At 47.9% G+C, this 23,384-nt stretch overlaps 1 protein-coding gene and 1 pseudogene across 1 annotated transcript; both read left to right on the forward strand.

Annotated features, from left to right (window-relative positions):
• Window positions 1–2,238: 2,238 nt before the first annotated feature.
• Window positions 2,239–11,320, forward strand: LOC120943151 (annotated as a pseudogene).
• A 7,035-nt stretch (window positions 11,321–18,355) lies between these two features.
• On the forward strand, window positions 18,356–20,054 carry LOC120943153 (E3 ubiquitin-protein ligase TRIM39-like). The gene has a single exon (XM_040356288.1). It carries the CDS (start codon window positions 18,463–18,465, stop codon window positions 20,008–20,010), a length of 1,548 nt encoding a protein of 515 aa, XP_040212222.1. The 5' UTR covers window positions 18,356–18,462; the 3' UTR covers window positions 20,011–20,054.
• The last annotated feature ends 3,330 nt before the right edge of the window (window positions 20,055–23,384 follow it).

The following is a 23,384-nucleotide window of genomic DNA, read 5'->3' on the forward strand; positions in this document are numbered from 1 at the left end:
ACAAATAGAGATTTCTTTTGGTGGTATTTGATCACCTCTGCGGTTTTGAATTCTTGCGCTATAAACAAAAGAAGAGCTACAATTTTGAAAAAAAAAAAAAACACAATATTCTTTACTTTTTGATTTAATAAATATCGCATTTTTTTTTTATTTTCTCAGTTTAGGCCGATACGTATTTTGCTACATATTTTTGGCAAAAAAAAAATCGCAATAAGCGTATATTGATTGATTTGCGCAAATGTTATAGCGTCTACAAAATAGGGGATAGATTTATTGCATTTTTTTTCCTACTAGCAATCGAGGCGATCTGCGATTTTTATTATCACCGACATTGCGACGAACATATCAGACACTTTTGACACATTTTTGGGACCATTCACATACAGGCTATAGCCGCAGGCTGTAGTATCACAAGAGCGCGCCTGCAAGCTAACCCCCTTGGGATAGAGCTTCCTATGAAGGTGATGCGGGGAGGATGTTCGGGGCCGCTCTGTGCAAAACGAGCTACACAGTGGAGGTAAGTATAACATGTTTGTTATTTAACCACTTCCCGCCCGGTCAATAGTCAATTGACATCCGGGAAGTGGTTGTGAAATCCTGACTGGATGTCTATTGACGTCCTGCAGGATTACATTCCGGCTCTTTACCACGTGATCAGCCGTGTCCAATCACGGCTGATCACAATGTAAACAGGAAGAGCCGTTGATCGGCTCTTCCTCCCTCGCGTCTGACAGACGCGAGTAGAGGAGAGCCGATCGGCGGCTCTCCTGACAGGGGGGGGTTCGCGCTGATTGTTTATTAGCGCAGCCTCCCCTCGGATGCCAACACTGGACCACCAGGGAGTGCCCCCCAGTGATCAATAGAGCAAAAATAGGCACAGAAAAACAAAACAAAAAAAAAATTGAACACAATCGATGCCAATCAGTGCCCACAAATGGGCACTGACTGGCAACATGAGCACTGACTGAAATGATGCCCAGCAATGCCATCAGTGCCACCCATCAGTGTCCATCATTGCCACCATTAGTGTCCATCTATGCCCAGTGCCCAGGCCCGGATTTACTCCCTTTGCCACCCCAAGGCCGGGTCCGTCAATGCCGCCCCTGCAGTACAGGGGGGACATTATCCTCCGGGGGACATTTTTGGCAGGACACTGAGAAGTGGGGGGGGGGGTGCTGACATTGAGAGGCTGGGGGGGAGGGCTTGCTGCTGCTGAAAATTGCATTGAGAAGCGGGGGGTGTTCACCTCCTCTTCCCTCAGTTTTCTCTCCTCTCACCATCCGTGACTTGACAGGGGGGAGCTCCCGAAATGAAAGTGAAAGTGGTGAAAGTGTCCTCTCCTCTCAGCCACAGTGCCGCCCCTGCACCCACTGCCGCCCCGAGGCCTGGCCTTGTCTGGAATCCGGCCCTGCCAGTGCCCACCTATCAGTGCCCACCTGTGCCACCCATAAGTACCCATCAGTGCCACCCATAAGTGCCGTCAATGAGTGCCCATCAGTGCCGCCTCATCGGTGCCCATCAGTGCCACCATATCAGTGCCCATAATTGAAGAAGAAAACTTACTTTTTTTAAAAAAAACATTAACAGAAAAAAATTTAGTTGTTGCGCAAAAAAATAAAAATCGCAGAGGTGATCAAATACCACCAAAAGAAAGCTCTATTTGTGGGAACAAAATGATAAACATTTAATTTGGGTACAGTAGCACGACCGCGCAATTGTCATTCAAAGTGCGACAGCGATGAAAGCTGAAAATTGGCTTGGGCAGGAAGGTGTGGAAGTGGTTAAAAAAAAAAAAAAAAGAACCTTTATAACCCTTTGAAGCTAAAAGTGAGGAGAAACACTAAATTGTGATTTGTCACCAGAAAAAGAATAGAGGGGATACCTTGAATGGTGACAACTGCCTGAGAGGGGATTTCCCTCACATTGGCAGGGGCGGCCATCAGGTGGGTGCTTGGGTGTGCTGAAGGCTGAAGCTCCCCCAAAAAGCCTTCAAGCACCCTCATAGCACCCCCAAAATTTCCACCGAGGTATTGCACTACAGTCACACGATTAAAAAAATAAAAATCCTGCCTGCAGGTTGGGGACTCTTTTCTGAAGTGGAGGGATACAGTCGAATACGCTTCTTAGACCCGGCAGGGGCTGGGTGTGGTGAGCCTGCGTCAGTGGCGGATTGATCCAGTGCTGGTGCTATCTATTAAAAGCACTGGTGGTGACACGTGATGCCTCCTGCATTTGCCGCCAAAAAGACAGCCCAGCGCACTGCGCAAGTGCCCTAGGAGCCTGAAGGAAACCGACTGAGGTATGCTGAGGAGAGAGAGCAGATGCGTTTCCTTATGTGGTGGGAGATTGAGGAGGAGGAGGGGGGAACGGCTGCATTGTAGTCTGCAGGGCTGACTGAGCCTGTCAGTGTGTGTGTGTGAGGGGATTTTGTGCCGTGCCTGTGCCGTGTTCCGAGGAGGAAGGCTGAGGAGGAGGAGCCAGGGTGATTCCTCTTTGTTCTGTTCTCAATGGAGCTTCTGAGCCTGGAGGGGGAGGGGCTTTCGAGTCCTTTGATCTGATCTATGGCAGCATGCTGCGGTACACAGGCACCAAGGGGCATGCCTGACTTGCTCTGGGCATGGAGTCACTGACCTGCTCTGGGCGCTGTGTATGGGGGGGGGGAGTCACTGACCTGCTCTGGGCGCTGTGTATGGGGGGGGAGTCACTGACCTGCTCTGGGCGCTGTGTATGGGGGGGGAGTCACTGACCTGCTCTGGGCGCTGTGTATGGGGGGGGAGTCACTGACCTGCTCTGGGCGCTGTGTATGGGGGGGGGGGTCACTGACCTGCTCTGGGCGCTGTGTATGGGGGGGGGGGGGGTCACTGACCTGCTCTGGGCGCTGTGTATGGGGGGGGAGTCACTGACCTGCTCTGGGCGCTGTGTATGGGGGGGGGTCACTGACCTGCTCTGGGTGCTGTGTATGGGGGGGGTCACTGACCTGCTCTGGGCGCTGTGTATGGGGGGGGGTCACTGACCTGCTCTGGGTGCTGTGTATGGGGGGGGTCACTGACCTGCTCTGGGTGCTGTGTATGGGGGGGGGGGGAGTCACTGACCTGCTCTGGGTGCTGTGTATGGGGGGGGGGGTCACTGACCTGCTCTGGGCGCTGTGTATGGGGGGGGAGTCACTGACCTGCTCTGGGCGCTGTGTATGGGGGGGGGGGGAATCACTGACCTGCTCTGGGCGCTGTGTATGGGGGGGGAGTCACTGACCTGCTCTGGGCGCTGTGTATGGGGGGGGGAGTCACTGACCTGCTCTGGGTGCTGTGTATGGGGGGGGAGTCACTGACCTGCTCTGGGCGCTGTGTATGGGGGGGGAGTCACTGACCTGCTCTGGGTGCTGTGTATGGGGGGGGGTCACTGACCTGCTCTGGGTGCTGTGTATGGGGGGGGGGAGTCACTGACCTGCTCTGGGCGCTGTGTATGGGGGGGGAGTCACTGACCTGCTCTGGGTGCTGTGTATGGGGGGGGGGTCACTGACCTGCTCTGGGCGCTGTGTATGGGGGGGGGGAGTCACTGACCTGCTCTGGGCGCTGTGTATGGGGGGGGGGGAGTCACTGACCTGCTCTGGGCGCTGTGTATGGGGGGGGGGAATCACTGACCTGCTCTGGGCGCTGTGTATGGGGGGGGAGTCACTGACCTGCTCTGGGCGCTGTGTATGGGGGGGGGGGAGTCACTGACCTGCTCTGGGCGCTGTGTATGGGGGGGGGGAGTCACTGACCTGCTCTGGGCGCTGTGTATGGGGGGGGGAGTCACTGACCTGCTCTGTGTATGGGGGGGAGTCACTGACCTGCTCTGGGCGCTGTGTATGGGGGGGGAGTCACTGACCTGCTCTGGGCGCTGTGTATGGGGGGGGAGTCACTGACCTGCTCTGGGCGCTGTGTATGGGGGGGGAGTCACTGACCTGCTCTGGGTGCTGTGTATGGGGGGGGAGTCACTGACCTGCTCTGGGCGCTGTGTATGGGGGGGGGAGTCACTGACCTGCTCTGTGTATGGGGGGGAGTCACTGACCTGCTCTGGGCGCTGTGTATGGGGGGGGAGTCACTGACCTGCTCTGGGCGCTGTGTATGGGGGGGGAGTCACTGACCTGCTCTGGGCGCTGTGTATGGGGGGGGGGGGGAATCACTGACCTGCTCTGGGCGCTGTGTATGGGGGGGGAGTCACTGACCTGCTCTGGGCGCTGTGTATGGGGGGGGAGTCACTGACCTGCTCTGGGTGCTGTGTATGGGGGGGGAGTCACTGACCTGCTCTGGGCGCTGTGTATGGGGGGGGAGTCACTGACCTGCTCTGGGCGCTGTGTATGGGGGGGGGAATCACTGACCTGCTCTGGGCGCTGTGTATGGGGGGGGGAGTCACTGACCTGCTCTGGGTGCTGTGTATGGGGGGGGGGGGTCACTGACCTGCTCTGGGTGCTGTGTATGGGGGGGGGGAGTCACTGACCTGCTCTGGGCGCTGTGTATGGGGGGGGGGGCACTGACCTGCTCTGGGTGCTGTGTATGGGGGGGGAGTCACTGACCTGCTCTGGGCGCTGTGTATGGGGGGGGAGTCACTGACCTGCTCTGGGTGCTGTGTATGGGGGGGGGGAATCACTGACCTGCTCTGGGTGCTGTGTATGGGGGGGGGGAATCACTGACCTGCTCTGGGCGCTGTGTATGGGGGGAGGGGTCACTGACCTGCTCTGGGCGCTGTGTATGGGGGGGGGGTCACTGACCTGCTCTGGGTGCTGTGTATGGGGGGGGAGTCACTGACCTGCTCTGGGTGCTGTGTATGGGGGGGGGTCACTGACCTGCTCTGGGCGCTGTGTATGGGGGGGGGGTCACTGACCTGCTCTGGGCGCTGTATATGGGGGGGGGTCACTGACCTGCTCTGGGTGCTGTGTATGGGGGGGGGGAGTCACTGACCTGCTCTGGGCGCTGTGTATGGGAGTCACTGACCTGCTCTGGGCGCTGTGTATGGGGGGGGTCACTGACCTGCTCTGGGCGCTGTGTATGGGGGGGGGAGTCACTGACCTGCTCTGGGCGCTGTGTATGGGGGGGGGGGGGGAGTCACTGACCTGCTCTGGGCGCTGTGTATGGGGGGGGTCACTGACCTGCTCTGGGCGTTAATAATGCAATTATTTTAGTAAATATAAAGTGCTAAATACCTTTTTTCTCATCAGCAGCATATAGAGCAGTCTAGTGAGTTCTATCAGTGTCTGGTTAAAGCTTGTAGGCGGAGTTTTCATTCTCCCACGATTGTCCTATGAGAATGCAGGACCCCTTACCTTCTGTCTGGACAGTGCTGATAGGCCTGTGCTGATCACATGCACTTTCCCAAGAAAAAAAAAAACTCTAGTAATACACACACCGAACTGAGCATGTGCAGACTGTCCTCTGGCTCTGTAAAAATCAGGAGATATATTGGAGACAGTGGAAGCAGGAGAGGATCAGAGAAGACAGGATCAAACAGCCTTTATACACAATGCAGATGATTAACCCCTTAGGTTCCACAGTGAGTATAACAAGAATGCTTTTACTGCATATACAGACTGATTTTACTGTTGTGAGTTTAGTAAATCTTTAACTTTCTGCGCAAGAGCATGTCTGTGCACTGTGCGACATACAGACATGCCCAGGACTAAAGTTCTAAGATCCATATGTTCACTATATACCAATCACAGGAGTGGTAGGTGCAAGTTCATGCAAATACAAGTCGTTCAAAATACGGCGGCGTCACTTGTGACGGGGAAAAAACCTGGGAATCAATCTCTCCCTCCCTAAGATCCCTTCACTGGTTGCCAGTAAAAGACAGAATTACCTTTAAGGCACTTTGTCTGACGTATAAGTGTGTTCAAGGAAGTGCCCCCCAATATCTATGCGAAAAATGTAAATGCCACAACCCCCATCGCGTCGCGTCCCGTTCCACCAACCAAAAACTACTCCAGATACCCAAGGCCAGATACAAGTACATCTATTCTGAAGGCAAAATACACTAGGGAATGGATATCAAGCGCCCTGAGGCGATTCAGTTCGCATGTGCTGCGCTATATACGTTTCTCATATAACAAAAAAGGGGTACCCCCTTAGATGGGACTTTATAAGCCAAGCACAGTAGGGGCAGATCCTCAAAGAAATTACGCCGGCGTATCTGTTGATACGCCGGCGTAATTTCAAATTTTGCGCGTCGTATCTTTGTTTTGGTATCCACCAAACAAGATGCGACGGCATCTGTGTTAGATCCGACAGGCTTACGCCTTAGTACGCCGTCGGATCTAAGATGCAATTTTCCGGAGGCCGCTGGGTGGCGTTCACATCGTAATCCACGTCGAGTATGCAAATTAGCTTTTTCAGACGATCCACGAACGTACGAGCGGCCGTCGCATTCTTTTACGTCGTTTCTGTTCGGCTTTTTCCGGCGTATAGTTAAAGCTGCTATCTGGTAGCGTACTCAATGTTAAGTATGGCCGTCGTTCCCGCGTATAATTTTTGAAAATGTTACGTCGTTTGCGTAAGTCGTCCGTGAATAGGGCTGGACGCCATTTACGTTCACGACGAAAACAATGACGTCCTTGCGACGTCATTTGGAGCAATGCACCATGGGAGTTTTGACGGACGGGGGCATGCGCAGTTCGTTCGGCGCGGGGACACACTTCATTTAAATGAAACACGCCCCCTACTCGCCGCATTTGAATTCCGCGCCTTTACCCCGCGAGAAATACACTACGCCGCCGTAACTTACGGCGCAAATTCTTTCTGGATTCAAACCAAAGCCAGGTAAGTTACGGCGGCGTAGCGTATCTCAGATACTCTGCGCCGGTGCAGATCTTTGAGGATCTGCCCCAGTAGAGTATAAAAAAGGTTTTTATTTGGACAAGGTATGCATGTTGGCACTTAGTACAAGCGCACTGTGTGCACCTAAGTGCATAAAAACAATAAAGTGCAAAAGAACAGCAGAAAAACACCAAAAAAATTGTGTGCCAATGAAGGCAGAAAATTAACAAAACAACAAACAGAACATAAAAGCACTCTCCAATGAGCGAAGTAGGGTAGCCTGACGAGTTTCTGGTTTTATCCAAAACCGTCATCAGGGGCTACAGGAGCAGATAAGTGCCAGGCACCCATCCACACTGGGATAACGCCACAACAGGCTTCCAGACCCACCCGGTCTATTGAGACCAACGAGGGGAACTGCCTTAAGAAAAGCTCTGGGAATTTGGGCAGGACACTACTCAACTGGACAAATACCAGCAGGTCCTGAGCCTACTTAATTTCCACTTCCCGGGCAGTAAGGGCTGGGTTGGATGCTATAGTTTCACCCCCCCCCCCGATATCTCATTTTGGACTAAGCCTGAACGACCTTGGGTGAGATCCACTCCCAGTCCACCTGCAACCTGCACTAATCTGCTCCTGTGGCCCCTGATGAGGGTTTTGAATAAAACCAGAAATGCGTCAGGCTACCCTACTTCGCCCATTGGAGAGTGCTTTTATGTTCTGTTCGTTTTGTTTTGTTAATTTTCTGTCTTCATTGGCACACAGAGTGGGCCAGATTCACGTAGATCAGCGGATCTATAGATCCGCTCGATCTACGTGAATTAAGATCCGCTCCCGCAAGTTTTGGAGGCAAGTGGCTAATTCACAAACCACTTACCTCCAAACTTGCGACAGGCGGATCCTAAATCCCACCGCGGAATTCAAATTCCGCGGCTAGGGGAGTGTCATATTTAAATCAGGCGCGTTCCCGCGCCGATTTAAATGCGCAGGCGCCGTCCGCGAAATTTCCCGGCGTGCATTGCTCCCACTGACGTCGCTAGGACGTCGGTGGTTGCGAAGCTTACGTAAATGACGTCCGTCCGTATTCGAGAACGACTTATGCAAACGACGTTAAAAATTTTTAATTCGACGCGGGAATGTCGGCTATACTTAACATTGGCTGCGCCTGATAAAAGAAAGGGTAAGTATACGACGGAAAACCGCTACGGAAACGACGTAAGAACACTGCGACGGGTCCGCGTACGTTCGTGAATTTGCGTATCTCGCTGATTTACATATTATTTATCGTAAATCAGCGGGAACGCCCCCGGCGCCATTTTTAAATTGAAAAAAAGATCCGACAGTGTAACACAGTGTAACACTGTCGGATCTAGCCCTATCTATGCGTAACTGATTCTATGAATCAGGCGCATAGATAGGACCAGTTTACGTCAGAGATACGATGGTGTATCTGTAGATATCTGTAGATACACCGTCGTATCTCTTTGTGAATCTGGCCCATTGTTTTTGGTGGTTTTCTGCTGTTCATTTGCACTTTGTTGTTTTTATGCACTTAGGTGCACACTGTGCGCTTGTTCTAAGTGCTAACCTGCTTACCTTGTCCAAATAAAAACCTATTTTATACTCTACTGTGTTTGGCTTATAAAGTACCATCTAAGGGGGTACCCCTTTTTTGTTATGTTACCCAGGGATGTGGCCGACATCACAGATTTTGGTTTGATGAGCACCTCCCCTTATACCTAATATAAGTTTCTCACTCACAAGATAGCAGCTTGACGGATAGGCGCACCTTGCATCGGCACTTAATATTATAGTCCACAAGGGGAGCATATAGCGTCGGGGCACTGCGTGCAGACTAGGGCTGCAACTAACGATTATTTTCATAATCTATTAGTTGGCCGATTATTGTTTCGATTAATCGGAAAATAGCCTAAAAAAATTATAATTGCATTTTTCATTTTTTTGGGGCCAATTTGCAGCAAAAACACATTACATGCTTTTCTGCAGCTTCTCCATTGAAGTATATTAAACTAAAAAAAAACAAAATCGCACCGTTTTGCGTTAAACTCCTTGCCCTTTACAAATACGCAGCAGCTGAAAAAAAATCATGGATGTGAATGTGTCCCATAGGAAAACATGTAAATGAACTGTAGTGTGTTTCTGCAAAAAGCACCAAAAAAACAGAGGTGTGACCCCAGGCCTGAGATGTTTAGTAACATAAGGGGGTTAAAAAAACAAAAATAAGTACAAAGAGCAAATAATCGCTACTGTAAGGGGTTATTTTTTTTACTGTGGGACAGTGAAAGTAATATTTACAGTAGCGATTTGCTTTTTTGTACTGTAAAGGGCCAATTTTAGTTTTTTTAACCCCATTATGTTACTGGATGATTAATCGATTATGAAAATTGTAATCGATTAATTTCATAATCGATTAGTTGTTTCGGCCCTAGTGCAGACCATAAAAGGCAGTGTTGTCACCCAATCACAGGAAATGGATGGGACCAAGTGTTTACAATCTAACCTGCACAGGAATAAGAAACCACATATACTGATGTATACTGTACTTAGGTTAAGTTACACTTTAATATAGGAGACGTCCTCAACCAATATTATGTAGAGTCGCTGAATCAGACTAGAGGAAATAAAGGGTTAAGTTTACAGGGAGGATCTCATTTTATATGACTCTCACTTCCTGATAAGCATTCCCAGCAATACTTTCACTTTCACCTCTGTGTACAGGACAGATCAGCCGCTCCCAGCTTCTCTTCTGTAGCTTAATTTTTATTTTATTTTTTTCTCCAGAATGGCGACTTCTAGTCTGAGAGACGAGCTGAGCTGCTCCATCTGCCTGAGTCTTTATAAGGAGCCGGTATCACTGAAATGTGGACACAACTTCTGCCGGGACTGTATAGTGACTGTGCTGGATACACAGGAGGGGTCTACCAATTATTCCTGTCCGGAGTGCAGAGAGCAGTATACAGAGCGCCCCCCTGCTGGAGAACAACAGGAAGTTGTGTAACATTGTGGATAATTTCCGATCTGCTCACCTGGAGGACACAGAGGTCTCCTGTACGTATTGTGATCATCCTGTACCAGCTACTAAATCATGTCTACACTGTGAGGCTTCATTCTGCAATAAACACCTAAGAAATCACAGCAAGTCAGCAGATCACATATTATCTGATCCCACCACATCATTTGATGACAGAAAATGTTCCATACACAAAGAGATCCTGAAATATTACTGCTCAGAGGACAGCGCCTGTATCTGTATGTCCTGCTGGGTGGCCGGAGACCACAGAGGACATCAAGTGGACCTTCTGAATGAGGCCTCTGAGAAGAAGAAAGAAAAACTGAAAGATGTCACTGAAAAACTGACCAATGAGAGGCAAGAGACTGAGAAGAGAATCCAGAATCTGGGAAATCACAGGACGGGAGAGAAAAGAAAAGCAGCCGATGTCACCAAGAGAGTCACTGAGCTGTTTAGAGACATCAGGAGACATCTGGATGATGAAGAGAAGAGAGTCCTGACCGAGGTCTCCAGACAGGAGGAGAAGATCTCCCAGTCAGTCTGTGATATGATCCAGAAGCTGGAGACACAGAAGGAGGAGCTGTCCAGGAAGATTAATGAAATGGAGGCCGCGTGTGACATCACAGATCCATTAACTGTGCTAAAGAAAGAAATGAGCAGTGATGACATCATTCTTAGGAGTGGTGATGTAAGAGATGCCGGATGTCTGGATGAAGGAATGATCTCACAGATGCTCCACAGAGGACTTCTCCACTTTACAGACAGTCTGAAAGATATGAACATAAAGATACAATTCACAGTGATGGAGAAATCAGACATATTATTGGATATCAAAACAGCCCATAATTTCATTATTATATCACAGGATCTGAAATCGGCTACTTACACCACTAAACCAGAGAACAGACCGGATGTTCCTGAGAGGTTTAAATCCAGACAAGTAATAAGTACAAAGAGCTTCTCATCAGGGAGACATTACTGGGAGGTGGATGTGAGCGGAGCGAAGCAATGGCTGATCGGGGTGGCCGCTCACAGTATAGAGAGGAAGATAGCAGGAAATGAATCATTTATAGGTTACAATGACAAATCCTGGGGTCTGAGCCAAAATGGAAGTCTCTTTACAATACACAACAACTCGGGTATAACCATAGCCTCCAAATCTTCTCTAAAGACAGTCGGGATTTGTCTGGAATATGATGAGGGACGTCTTTCCTTCTACCAGCTGTGTGACCCCATCAGACACCTCCACACTTTCACCACCACCTTCACCGAGCCCCTCCATGCTGCTTTCTGTATGTTTGACGATTCCACCATAAGAATAATATAGTAACAATGTATCACCTTAGTGCTGAGATCTCCAGTGTCCGATCACCTATTCAGTTTACCAGAGGGGCAATGCTTAAAGTGACACCAAACAATATCTGTATTTTTCAAAAATAATCCATGCACATCAACTACTTAAAGAGGAAGTAAACCCCCCCCCCCCCCCCCAAAAAAAAAAAAGTGGGGGAAAAAACCTGCAAGAGAAAGGCATAATGAGCTAGTATGCATAGCATACTAGCTCATTATGTGGCACTTACCTGATATCGAAGCCCCCAAAGTCCTCGTTTCCCGCCGCCATGTCCCCTCGCAGATACTTCCTGTTTTCGCCGCTCCGGCGCTGTGATTGGCCGGAGCAGCGATGACGTCACTCACGTGTATCAGGTACCCGCGCATGCGCGGAAATACGGCATTAACCCTGGTTATGCCATTAAGAAAAACTGACCTTTTATTGCGCCTGCGCCGTAGACAATCTAGGCTTACCTGTAGGTACCTATAGGTGCAAGATGTGTGGTTGGGTTTACAACCACTTTAACCTACTTCCGGACCGCCTGCCGCAGTTTTACGTCCCCTGTTTGAAGAGGAATATCGTTGTTATGGTAGCAGCAAGCTACCATAACCCCGGTATCCTCTTCTTCAGCGGGCGGTCCTCTACAACAGGGATATGCAATTAGCGGATCTCCAGCTGTTGCACAACTACAAGTCTCATGAGGCACAGCAAGACTCTGACAGCTACAAGCATGACACCCAGAGGCATGATGGGATTTGTAACAGCTGGAGGTCCGCTAATTGCATATCCCTGCTCTACAAGATAAAAGTGGTCCCTGCGGCAGATACACCTCAAGATCACTTTTATCGGCGGCAGAAGAGGGATCCTGCTGTTCTCCGGTACCCTCTGCCACTTACCGGAGCCGTCGACAGCAGCGGAGGCGATCCGGTCCTCTCCCTTGCTGTGTATGGAGACGAGTGAGGGGAAGATGGCCCCCACCGGTCTCCATATCACTGCAGGGCGGAAGAAGCTTCAAAACGTCGCTTCCACCCATATGTCTTTTTTTGTTATTTTTTCAAATGACAACATTTTTTTTTTTTTATTATTATTGCATTTACGTCCAAATATGAGATTTGAGGTGTTTTTAACCCCAGAGCTCATATTTAAGAGGACCTGTCATGCTTTTTTTTTTTCTATTACAAGGGAGGTTTATATTCCTTGTAATAGGAATAAAAGTGACCCAATTAAAAATAAAAAAAAATAAAACAGTTTTAAAATCAATAAAGTAAAATAAATAAGAAAAAAATATTTTTTTTTAAAGCGTCCCAACGAGCTCACGCACAGAAGCGAACACATACGTGAGCAGCGCCCACATATATGAAAATGGTGTTTAAACCACATGTGAGGTATCACCGCAATCGTTAGAGCGAGAGCAATAATTCTAGCTCTAGACCTCCTCTGTAACTCAAAACATGCAACCTGTAGAATTTTTTTTAAACGTCGCCTATGGAGATTTTTAGGGGTAAAAGTTTGACGCCATTCCACAAGCTTTTTTTTCCACTAGTTTTTAAACACCGAGTCTGAAAAACAGGCTCGGCCCTAAAAGCGGGAGTTCACCCAATTCTTTTTTTTTTTTCTCTTCTCCCCTTAGATTCCTGCTCGTTTTGTCTAGGGCAGGGGTACTCAAACTATGGCCCTCCAGTTGTTCAGGAACTACAATTCCCATCATGCCTAGTCATTTCAGTGAATGTCAGAGTCTTGCAATGCCTCATGGGATGTGTAGTTCCGCAACAGCTGGAGGGCCGTAGTTTGAAGATCCCTGGTCTAGGGGAATCGGCTATTTGTTTTAAAATATGATCCGTACTTACCCGTTTTCGAGATGCATCTTCTTCCGTCGCTTCCGGGTATGGGTCTTCGGGAGCGGGCGTTCCTTCTTGATTGACAGTCTTCCGAGAGGCTTCCGACGGTCGCATCCATCGCGTCGCTCGTAGCCGAAAGAAGCCGAACGTCGGTGCGGCTCTATACTGCGCCTGCGCACCGACGTTCGGCTTCTTTCGGAAAATCGTGACGCGATGGATGCGACCGTCGGAAGCCTCTCGGAAGACTGTCAATCAAAATAGGAACGCCCAGTCCCGCAGCCCATACCCGGAAGCGACGGAGAAGATGCATCTCGTAAACGGTAAGTACTGCTCATATTTTAAAACAAATTGCCGATTCCCCTAGACAAAACGAGCAGGAATCTAAGGGGAAAAAGTGTTGGCTGTGGGTGAACCTCCGCTTTAAGTGGTAAAAGAGGAGCTCCAGGCTCCCCCCGAAAAAATACTGTAGCTGCTGACTTTTAATATAAGGACACTTACCTGTCCAGGGATCCAGCGATGCCCTCCCCTGAACCGATTCTTCAACCAGCTTTGGGTGCAGGCCCCGGCATAGCAAGTAAGGGAAACAGAAGGTAAAGCCTTGCGGCTTCAAAGCTGGTTTCCTACTGCGCATGCACGAGCCATGCTGTGTCTTGTGAATGGTCCCGTAGTCTTCTGTGACGTGTCCCAGAAGACTGCGGGGGAAAGAGGGGGTGTAAACTTCCAGGTTCTGATCGCTGCAGCAATTTGAGTCAAAAGTGGGAGCGGGTACCTGTTAAAACCAGGTACCCCCCAAATGTGGTGGGGGGGGGGAAGCAAACAAGCGAAACTTCCCTTTTTTGGTGGAGCTCCACTTTATTGGGCCTGTAATCTGTTTTTCATGGTGTTTTTTTTTTTTTTTTTACGGTGTGTTTTTTGCTTTTCTGTCTGTGAGCTCCTTTCCACCTTCACTCCTGTTTGCTTGGAACAAGCAGTGCACGTAAGTTGTGGTCATGTACACTGCTCTATGTACATAACACATACCATAGTACAATGCAAGTGTAAGAGAAAGATGGTGGTTATGCTTTTACTTATTTTGGGACCATTGAGAATAAATGTAGTCCTCTAACAAGAAGTCATATTACAAAATATTGGCAAAAAAGGATTTGGAGGAGCCAGAAAGCAATAGAAAGTACCTTTTAAGTTAATACATTCTTAAAGCAGAGTTCCACCCAAATACTTCCACTTTTAAGCACTCCTCGCCCCCTTTACATGCTACATTTGGCATTTCATTTTGTTGGGGGAGGAGAGGGTACCTAGTTTTGACAGGTACCCAGCTCCCACTTTCGCTCTCGCCACCTAGGTGACGCCTCCTCTCCCTGCGACACGTCACAGGTCCCAGAAGATTACCCGGCCGGGTGTCCACACTTGCAATGTTCCTAGAGGGGGGAGGAGAGCAGCTCTGCATGTTGTGTGAAGTCTCGGGAACAAGCAGAGAGCCCAGAGCTGATGTCAATCACAGAGAGGAGAAGGAAGGGGGGCGGATCCAGACTTCCCTATTGTTGGTATGACGCTTCAAGAAAGTCTGTAGTCCCTCCCACAGGTAATTAACTCTATTTAAAGCGGAAGTAAACCCATCGATTTAACAGTTTCAAAAAGCAGTTACATTTCCGGCATGCCGGGATTGCTAACTGTCACATTGGTTGTGCTCTCAACCAAACTGTCAAACCATCCAATGGCTGGTGTCATAACTGATCACATGTGCAGCATCATGGCAGTTGAAGATTAAACACAGGCCAATATGGCGGCTTCCTTGCCTGAAAATGATAGGTGGGTTTACTTACACTTTAACCAGAAACGGGACTCGCAGCTCATAAGGATTGGGATTACGCCAAAAAAAAAAAGGAATCCCATATTTCTCTTTAAGTTGATTTTTTATTATAATTTGTATTTTGTTCTCACACAACTGTTAAAATAAAGCTTTCATATCTGATAACAAGAAGTCTCTGTCCCTGGTGCAAAATGAAGGAAAAAACGTATAAAAATAAATAGCTTTTATTGTAAAATCAAAATGCATGCTGACACGTTTCACACCAAACTTTAGTGCTTATTCATAGCTCTGTTCCTGGTGACTGGGAAGGTCCAGATGTCCAGCCAGTACAATACGTGTGTTTACCATGAAGAAATTGCAAGCTTGTAAATGAAATCTGGGAGTTGCTGTGTAAATAGAGCAGATCTAGCTGTCACAGGTGAAATACACAGATACAAAGTAACATTGCAACTCTCTACTTACTCGGTTTTATTGAAGCGATATTAAAGCTTTGATTTGATACAGGTTTTAAAAAAAATAAATAAAAAAATTGTGCAGGTATACAACCGCTTTAAACCTTTTTGCCCAGACCAATTTTCAGCTTTCCGCGCTCTCACTTTTGCGCAGTCATACAACACTGTACCCAAATTAAATTTCTATAAATTATTTCACACCTATAGACAGGGCTTTTTTTCAGGGGGAACTTGGGGGAACTCAGTTCCACCACCTTTGGCTCAGACCCTTTGGTGCCCGCTCACCACAATCATTTGTAAACACAGAAGTCTGGTTTCTGTGTTTACAAGTGACAGCTCTGCACTCTGTGTGTAACCCCCTGAACTCTGCACTGTGTATGTAATGCAATTCTGGTATTTAATGCCCCTTTAAGACCCTTCTACTGTGAAATCTGAACGGGTCGTGGTGGAGTTCCTGCACCTATTTTCTGAGAAAAAAAGCTCTGCCTATAGAGCTTTCTTTTGGTGGTATTTAACCACTTAAGGACCGGACCAATATGCTGCTAAATGACCCAAGGGGTTTTTACAATTCGGCACTGCGTCACTTTAACAGACAATTGCGCGGTCGTGCGACGTGGCTCCCAAACAAAATTGGCGTCCTTTTTCCACCCACAAATAGAGCTTTCTTTTGGTGGTATTTGATCACCTCTGCGGTTTTTATTTTTTGCGCTATAAACAAAAATAGAGCGACAATTTTGAAAAAAATTCAATATTTTTTTAACTTTTTGCTATAATAAATATCCCCAAAAACATATCTAAAAAAATGTTTCCCTCAGTTTAGGCCGATACGTATTCGTCTACCTATTTTTGGTAAAATAAGCGTTTATCGATTGGTTTGCGCAAAATTTATAGCGTTTACAAAATAGGGGATAGTTTTATTATTATTTTTTTTACTACTATTGGCGGCGATCAGGGATTTTTTTCGTGACTGTGACATTATGGCGGACACTTTGGACAATTTTGACGCATTTTTGGGACCATTGTCATTTTCACAGCAAAAAATGCATTTAAATTGCATTGTTTATTGTGAAAATGACAGTTGCAGTTCAGGAGTTAACCACAGGGGGCGCTGTAGGAGTTAGGCTTCACCTAGTGTGTGTTTACAACTGATGGGGGGTGTGGCTGTAGGTCTGAAGTCATTGATCGAGTCTCCCTATAAAAGGGATCACTCGATCGATGCGCCGCCACAGTGAAGCACGGGGAAGCCGTGTCTACATACGGCTCTCCCCGTTCTTCAGCTCCGGGGAGCGATCGCGAGGGGCGGCTATAAACGAATAGCCGCGCCGTCGTCCCGGATCGCTCCTCAAGCCACGGGGACCGCCGCAAGTACCGGGGGGGGGGGTCCCGATCGGACCCCCGACCCACGTCTAGGCAGGCACGTACGTACAGGTACGTTGATGTGCCTGTCCGTGCCATTCTGCCAACGTAAATGTACATGCGGTGGTCGGGAAGTGGTTAATCGCTGCTGTTTCCCCCCCCCCCCCAAAAAAAATTAAATTATAAACGAAAATTTAAATAAACGGTTTCATAGTTTGTTATAAAATTTTGAAAACGGTTAAATTTTCTCCTTTTTTGATGTGCGCTGATGAGGCTGCACTGATGGGCACTGGGAAGGTGGCACTGATGATCACTGATGGGTGGCGGTGGGTGGCACTGGGCATTGATAGGTGGTGCTGTTTGGCACTGATGGGCATAGATGAGGCAGCCACGGCTCTCTGTGTGAGGGACCGATGTTCTTCTGACAGAAGCCGGTGATCGTTCTTTCTCCCCCCCTCCCCTCACGCTGAGAGTGAGGGGGGAAAAAAAAGATTACCGATCTTCTGTTTACATCACGTGATTGGCTGGCAGCTGATCACGTAGAAAGGGTCTGGGATCGGCCCCTTACTCTGATTTGTGAGTAGGGCCAGAGACTGGTGTCAGCAGTTTTTGTTTTAATTTTATTTTTTTACAATTTTTTTTTAATTTTTTTGTTTTACAATTTTTTTTAAGGAACCCTATTAGGGGTCTAAACAGGGGGAATCTGCACCACACAGGGAGATTAGGGTGTGCCCAGGCACCCCCTGTGCGCACGCCTATGGGGGAAGTTTAGCAGAAGATCTTTTTCTGATGATTGTAACAGAGAAGAGTGCCCTCTTGTTAAACCTTACAATCCAAAGTGTTCTGTTTTGTGTTTTTTTTTTTTTGTTGGTGCTTTTTGTTTGTCTTTGGCAGACTGTAAGGTCCATGATGGCTCCATATTAAGGGTTAAATTCTGCAGGGATTGATTGTGACCCCTCCCCTACTAAAAGGTGGATTTGGCTGGACTCATCTATGTCGAGGCCAATTTTCCCTTCAGCGACACCACAGACGCAGGGACCTTTTTCCTTCCAGTCACCCCACAGACGCAGGGACCTTTTTCCTTCCAGTCACCCCACAGACGCAGGGACCTTTTTCCTTCCAGTCACCCCACAGACGCAGGGACCTTTTTCCTTCCAGTCACCCCACAGACGCAGGGACCTTTTTCCTTCCAGTCACCCCACAGACGCAGGGACCTTTTTCCTTCCAGTCACCCCACAGACGCAGGGACCTTTTTCCTTCCAGTCACCCCACAGACGCAGGGACCTTTTTCCTTCCAGTCACACCACAGACGCAGGGACCCTTTTGCTTCCAGTCACCCCACAGACGCAGGGACCCTTTTGCTTCCAGTCACCCCACAGACGCAGGGACCTTTTTCCTTCCAGTCACCCCACAGACGCAGGGACCTTTTTCCTTCCAGTCACCCCACAGACGCAGGGACCTTTTTGCTTCCAGTCACCCCACAGACGCAGGGACCTTTTTGCTTCCAGTCACACCACAGACAGGGACATTTTTCCTTCACGTCACTAAAGCGCTGATTACTTTCACGGGTTAGTTTCAATATTCTGGTTTAACTGCTTCCAGTCCAGGATGTGTACGCTGGATGGGAAGCCTGTAATATAGGAGACCTCCTCAACCATTATCATGTAGAGTCGCTGTGTCAAACCAGAGCACATAAAGGGTTAAGTGAACTGGGAGGATCCCCTTTCACATGACGCTCACTTCCTGAGGAGCATTCCCAGAATTGCTTTCACATTCATTTCCGTGTCCTGTACGGGAGAGATCAGACGCTCCCAGCTTTTCTTCTGTTCCAAGTTGTAGCAAAAGTTCTATTGTTTCCCTAGAATGGCGACTTCTAGTCTGAGAGAGGAGCTGAGCTGCTCCATCTGCCTGAGCCTTTATAAGGAGCCCGTATCACTGAAATGTGGACACAACTTCTGCCGGGATTGTATAGTGACTGTGCTGGATACACAGGAGAGGAAATCTACCAGTTATTCCTGTCCAGAGTGCAGAGAGCAGTATACAGAGCGCCCTCCGCTGGAGAAGAACAGGAAGTTGTGTAACATTGTGGATAATATAAGATCTTCTCACCCGGAGGTCTTCTGTACGTATTGTAATCCTCCTGTACCAGCTACTAAAACATGTCTACATTGTGAGGCCTCATTTTGTGATATGCACTTAAACAATCACAGCAAGTCAGTGCATCACGTTTTAACTGATCCCACCACATCATTTGATGGCAGAAAATGCTCAATACACCAAGAAATCCTGAAATATTACTGCACAGAGGACAGCGCCTGTATCTGTATGTCCTGCTGGGTGGCTGGAGAACATCGAGGACACCAGGTGGACCTTCTGAATGAGGCCTCTGAGAAGAAGAAAGAGAAATTGAAAGATGTTATTGAGAAACTGAACACTGAGAAACAAGAAACCGAAAAGAGAATCCAGAATCTGGGAAATCACAGGACGGGAGAGAAAGGAAAAGCAGCCGATGTCACCAAGAGAGTCACTGAGCTGTTTAGAGACATCAGGAGACATCTGGATGATGTAGAGAAGAGAGTCCTGATTGAGGTCTCCAGACAGAAGGAGGAGATTTCTCAGTCAGTCTGTGGTCTGTTCCAGAAGTTGGAGACAATGAAGAATGAGTTGTCCAGAAAAATTAATGAAGTTGAGGACTTGCGTAAGATTTCAGATCCATTAACTGTGCTCAAAAAAGAAGTGATCAGTGATGACATCATTCCTAGGAGTGGTGATGTAAGAGATGCCGGATGTCTGGATGAAGGAATGATCTCACAGATGCTCCACAGAGGACTTCTCCACTTTACCGACAGTCTGATGGATCTGAAGACAAAGAGGCAATTCACAATAATGGAGACCTCAGACATCCTACTGGATAAAAAAACAGCCAGCAATCGCACTTTTATATCGAAAAATCTCAAATCAGCTGCTGGTAGCAATAAACCAGAAAACAAACCGGATGATCCCGAGAGGTTTACAGTTCGACAGGTATTGAGTACAGAAAGCTTCTCATTGGGTAGACACTACTGGGAGGTGGATGTGAGCGGAGCAACAGAATGGCTGGTTGGAGTGGCCACTCAGAGCATAGAGAGGAAGACGGAGGGAGTTGAATCTTTCATAGGTTACAATGATAAATCATGGGGTCTGACCCAAAGAACTGGTCTCCAAGCCCGGCACAAAGACTCTGTTAAAAAATTGGACTCCAACTCTTCTTTAAAGACAGTTGGGATCTATCTGGATTATGATGAGGGACGTCTTTCCTTCTACCAGCTGTGTGACCCCATCAGACACCTCCACACCTTCACCACCACCTTCACCGAACCCCTCTATGCTGCTTTCTTTGTGTTTGAAAATTCCATCATTAGAATAATGTAATAAGAATGTATAACGCCGCGTACACACGGTCGGACTTTCCAACGGAAAAATAGAAAACCTGCTCTCTATCCAAGTCCATCGGAAATTCCGACAGAAATTCCGACCGTGTGTACCTGCCATAACGCTTGTTCTGGGCTCTCCAGAGCTAGATCACCTATTCAATTTACAAGAGGGACCTTTTTTATATCAATTAGATAGATATTTGCTCCTGAAATCTCAGTATCGGGGAACAAATGCATTTTAATTTTGTTTATAATGCACTGATGAGGTAAAATCAGTTTCAAATATATAAAATCTTGAAACTATGACCATACTCAAGGCTGTTTTTCTCAGGGTCCCAGAGAATAATTCCCCAAACCCCACAGTACAGAGGGCGCCCACAAAAACAGTACATGAGCCTACCCACATGGTACATAGCCCTCCACCACAGTACAGAGCCCCCACACATCACAAGAGCCCACCCACATGGTACACAGCCCCCCACGCAAAGTACATAGCCACCACACCGTACAGGCTCCTACTCACATGGTACACAGCCCCCCCACCACAGTACAGAGCCCACACACACACAGTACAGGAGCCAACCCACATGGTACATAGCCCACCACAGTACAGGAGCCCATCCACATAGTAAATAGCCCCCATCACAATACAGAGCCCACAAACAGTTAGAGTCTACCCACATAGTACATAGCCCCACCACAGTACAGAGCCCCCACACAGAACAGGAGCCCACCCACATGGTACACAGCCCCCCACCACAGTACAGGGGCCTACCTACATAGTACATAGCTCCCACCACAGTAAAGGAGCCCACCACATAACAGAGCCCGCGAACAGTACAGGAGCCCACCCACATAGTACATAGCCCCCCCCCCCCCACCACCATAATACAGAGCCCACAAACAGTACAGGAACCCATCCACATGGTACATAGCCCCCACCACAGTACAGAGCTCCCACACAGAACAGGAGCCCACCCACACAGTACAAAGCCCCCCACCACAGTACAGAGCCCACAAATAGTACAGGAACCCATCCACATAGTACATAGCCCCCCACCACAATACAGAGCCCACAAACAGTACAGGAACCAACCCACATGGTTCATAGCCCCCCACCACAGGAACCCATCCATATGGTTCATAGTCCCCACCACAGTATAGGAGCCCACCTACATGGTACATAGCCTCCACCACAGTATGGAACTCCCACAGTACAGAGCTTCTCCACAAAGTACAGAGCTCCACCCCAGTACAGGAGCCCCCCACACAACACATTGCCCCCCACAGGACAGGAGACCACAGAGTTGGTGAGGACTGGGCAGTACTGAAGGTTTTGGCTCGAAAATTTCAAGATTTATGTACTCTGGTGATTAGTTTTAGCAAAATGCTTTAAATAGTGAATCTTACATGTTTGATCATTTAAAGTGTATGTACAGCCTAACAATACATTTCTCTTACGTGTTATCTTTTGGACTGTTCGATATATTCTCAGATTTTCTTATATTTGTTAATTGCAAAAAAAGACTTCAGTAAGACGTCGCTTGAGTGGCCTCTTACTTGGGTATATCTACACTTTTGGATCAGTGAACAGATACCTGCTCCCATACTGTGAACCCCCGGCGGGGTAATTTTTATTCACCAGCTTTAAATGGTGCTACAAGCTCTATGTGACCACAATGCAAAACATACCTGCTGATAAGATTTGAAATTCATAGATGACCTGTGCATATTTCCTGTGTTATCTCAAGGAGCCTAATTATCCCTCCTACTTCTTTGCTTGAACTACAGAAATATTTGTGGACATCTATTGTGATGAAAGGAGTGGTTGAGAAAATTAGCAAAAGACACCTGGCAGGGCTGATACCACTCAAGCTACAAAAATGCTGTGAGCTGACAGCACACCTCTTTGTGTATGTGCAGCTATGGTGCGGGGGAATGAACTGAACACAGTTGATTGGGGAGGAATGACAGCTTCCTCCTGGGTTTGGTCCAGCCCAGGTTCAGACTAAATCACAGCTAATCCTTATAAAGGACTTAGCCAGACAGAAGAGTTATTTTTACATTTGTATGGTCCGAGTTAGCCAGAACTAGGATATATGGGCCAAATCCACAAAGATCCGGCGTAACTTATTTGTTTCCATTTAAGTTACACTGCTTTAAAATTTCTACCCAAGTGCCCGATCCACAAAGCACTTACCTAGAAATTTTGGGCTGTGTAACTTAAATTCCGCCGGCGCAAGGCGTTCCTATTTTCATGGGGGCGATTCCCATTTAAATTAGGCGCGCTCCCGCGCCGGCCGTACTGCGCATGCTCGTGACGTCATTTTCCCGACGTGCATAGCGCGAAATTACGTTACGCCGAGCTTTGTGGATTGCGACGGTTTAATAAAGTTGCGTCGGGGGAAAAAAAAAGATACGGCGGAAAAAAAAAAAAATTCTAAATTAAAAAAAAATCGCATCGCTGGACAGAAAGGTCTGCTTTTACATGGTGTACTAACTTTACACCTTGTAAAAGCAGCCCTAAGTTTGCGTATGCAAACTAAAACTTACAGAGAAAAAACAAAGCGTAAAAGCTTTGTGGAACTCCGTAAGTGCTAATTTGCATACCCGAGGCCGCATTTCGACACAAAATGCCCCCAGCGGCGGATGCGGTACTGCATCCTAAGATACGGCAGTGTAAGTCCCTTACACATGCCGGATCTTCTGCCTAACTATGGGAAACTGATTCTGTGGATCAGTTCCATAGTTAGGAACAGGGATACGACGGCGTATCCCTTTTGTGGATTTGGCCCACTATGTATAAGAGAGTTGTGTCTCTATAACAAATGTAGCACCCTCTGGTGTGTGCTAGAAATAGTGTTGGTTTGTGGGGGACAGTATAGACTCTCGCCATGCAGACCAGATTGTCCCACTTGTCTGAATATATTCTTTTAGGATAGAATTAATATTATTCATCCCAACTTCCATTGCATTGGAAGAGAGGCAAGGGAGGCAGGTTCCCAGGCTGCAACTGCAGACAGATATACCCCCTAAGCAGGGCTCAAGATTTCAAGTCCTGAGCTACTAGCCAGGCCTCAAGGGTTACTCGCCACTAGTTTCCCTGCCCAACCCCTACCCTGCTCCGCCCCTAAACACACTCTCGTAAATTATCTCATGAAATAACACTTAAAGGGTCACTAAAGGAAATTTTTTTTTTTAGCTAAATAGCTTCCTTTACCTTACTGCAATACTGGTTTCATGTCCTCATTGCTCGTTTTTGCTTTGATGTTGCTGTAAAACTGCTGTGATCTCCACACTTCCTGGTTGTCTGGCTCCTTATAACCACCATACTGGGAGCTTTTCACGATGGTCTCTAAGCTGTCATTACTG

Source organism: Rana temporaria, chromosome 6 (genome assembly GCF_905171775.1).
Source record: "Rana temporaria chromosome 6, aRanTem1.1, whole genome shotgun sequence".
NCBI classification, from domain to species: domain Eukaryota; kingdom Metazoa; phylum Chordata; class Amphibia; order Anura; family Ranidae; genus Rana; species Rana temporaria.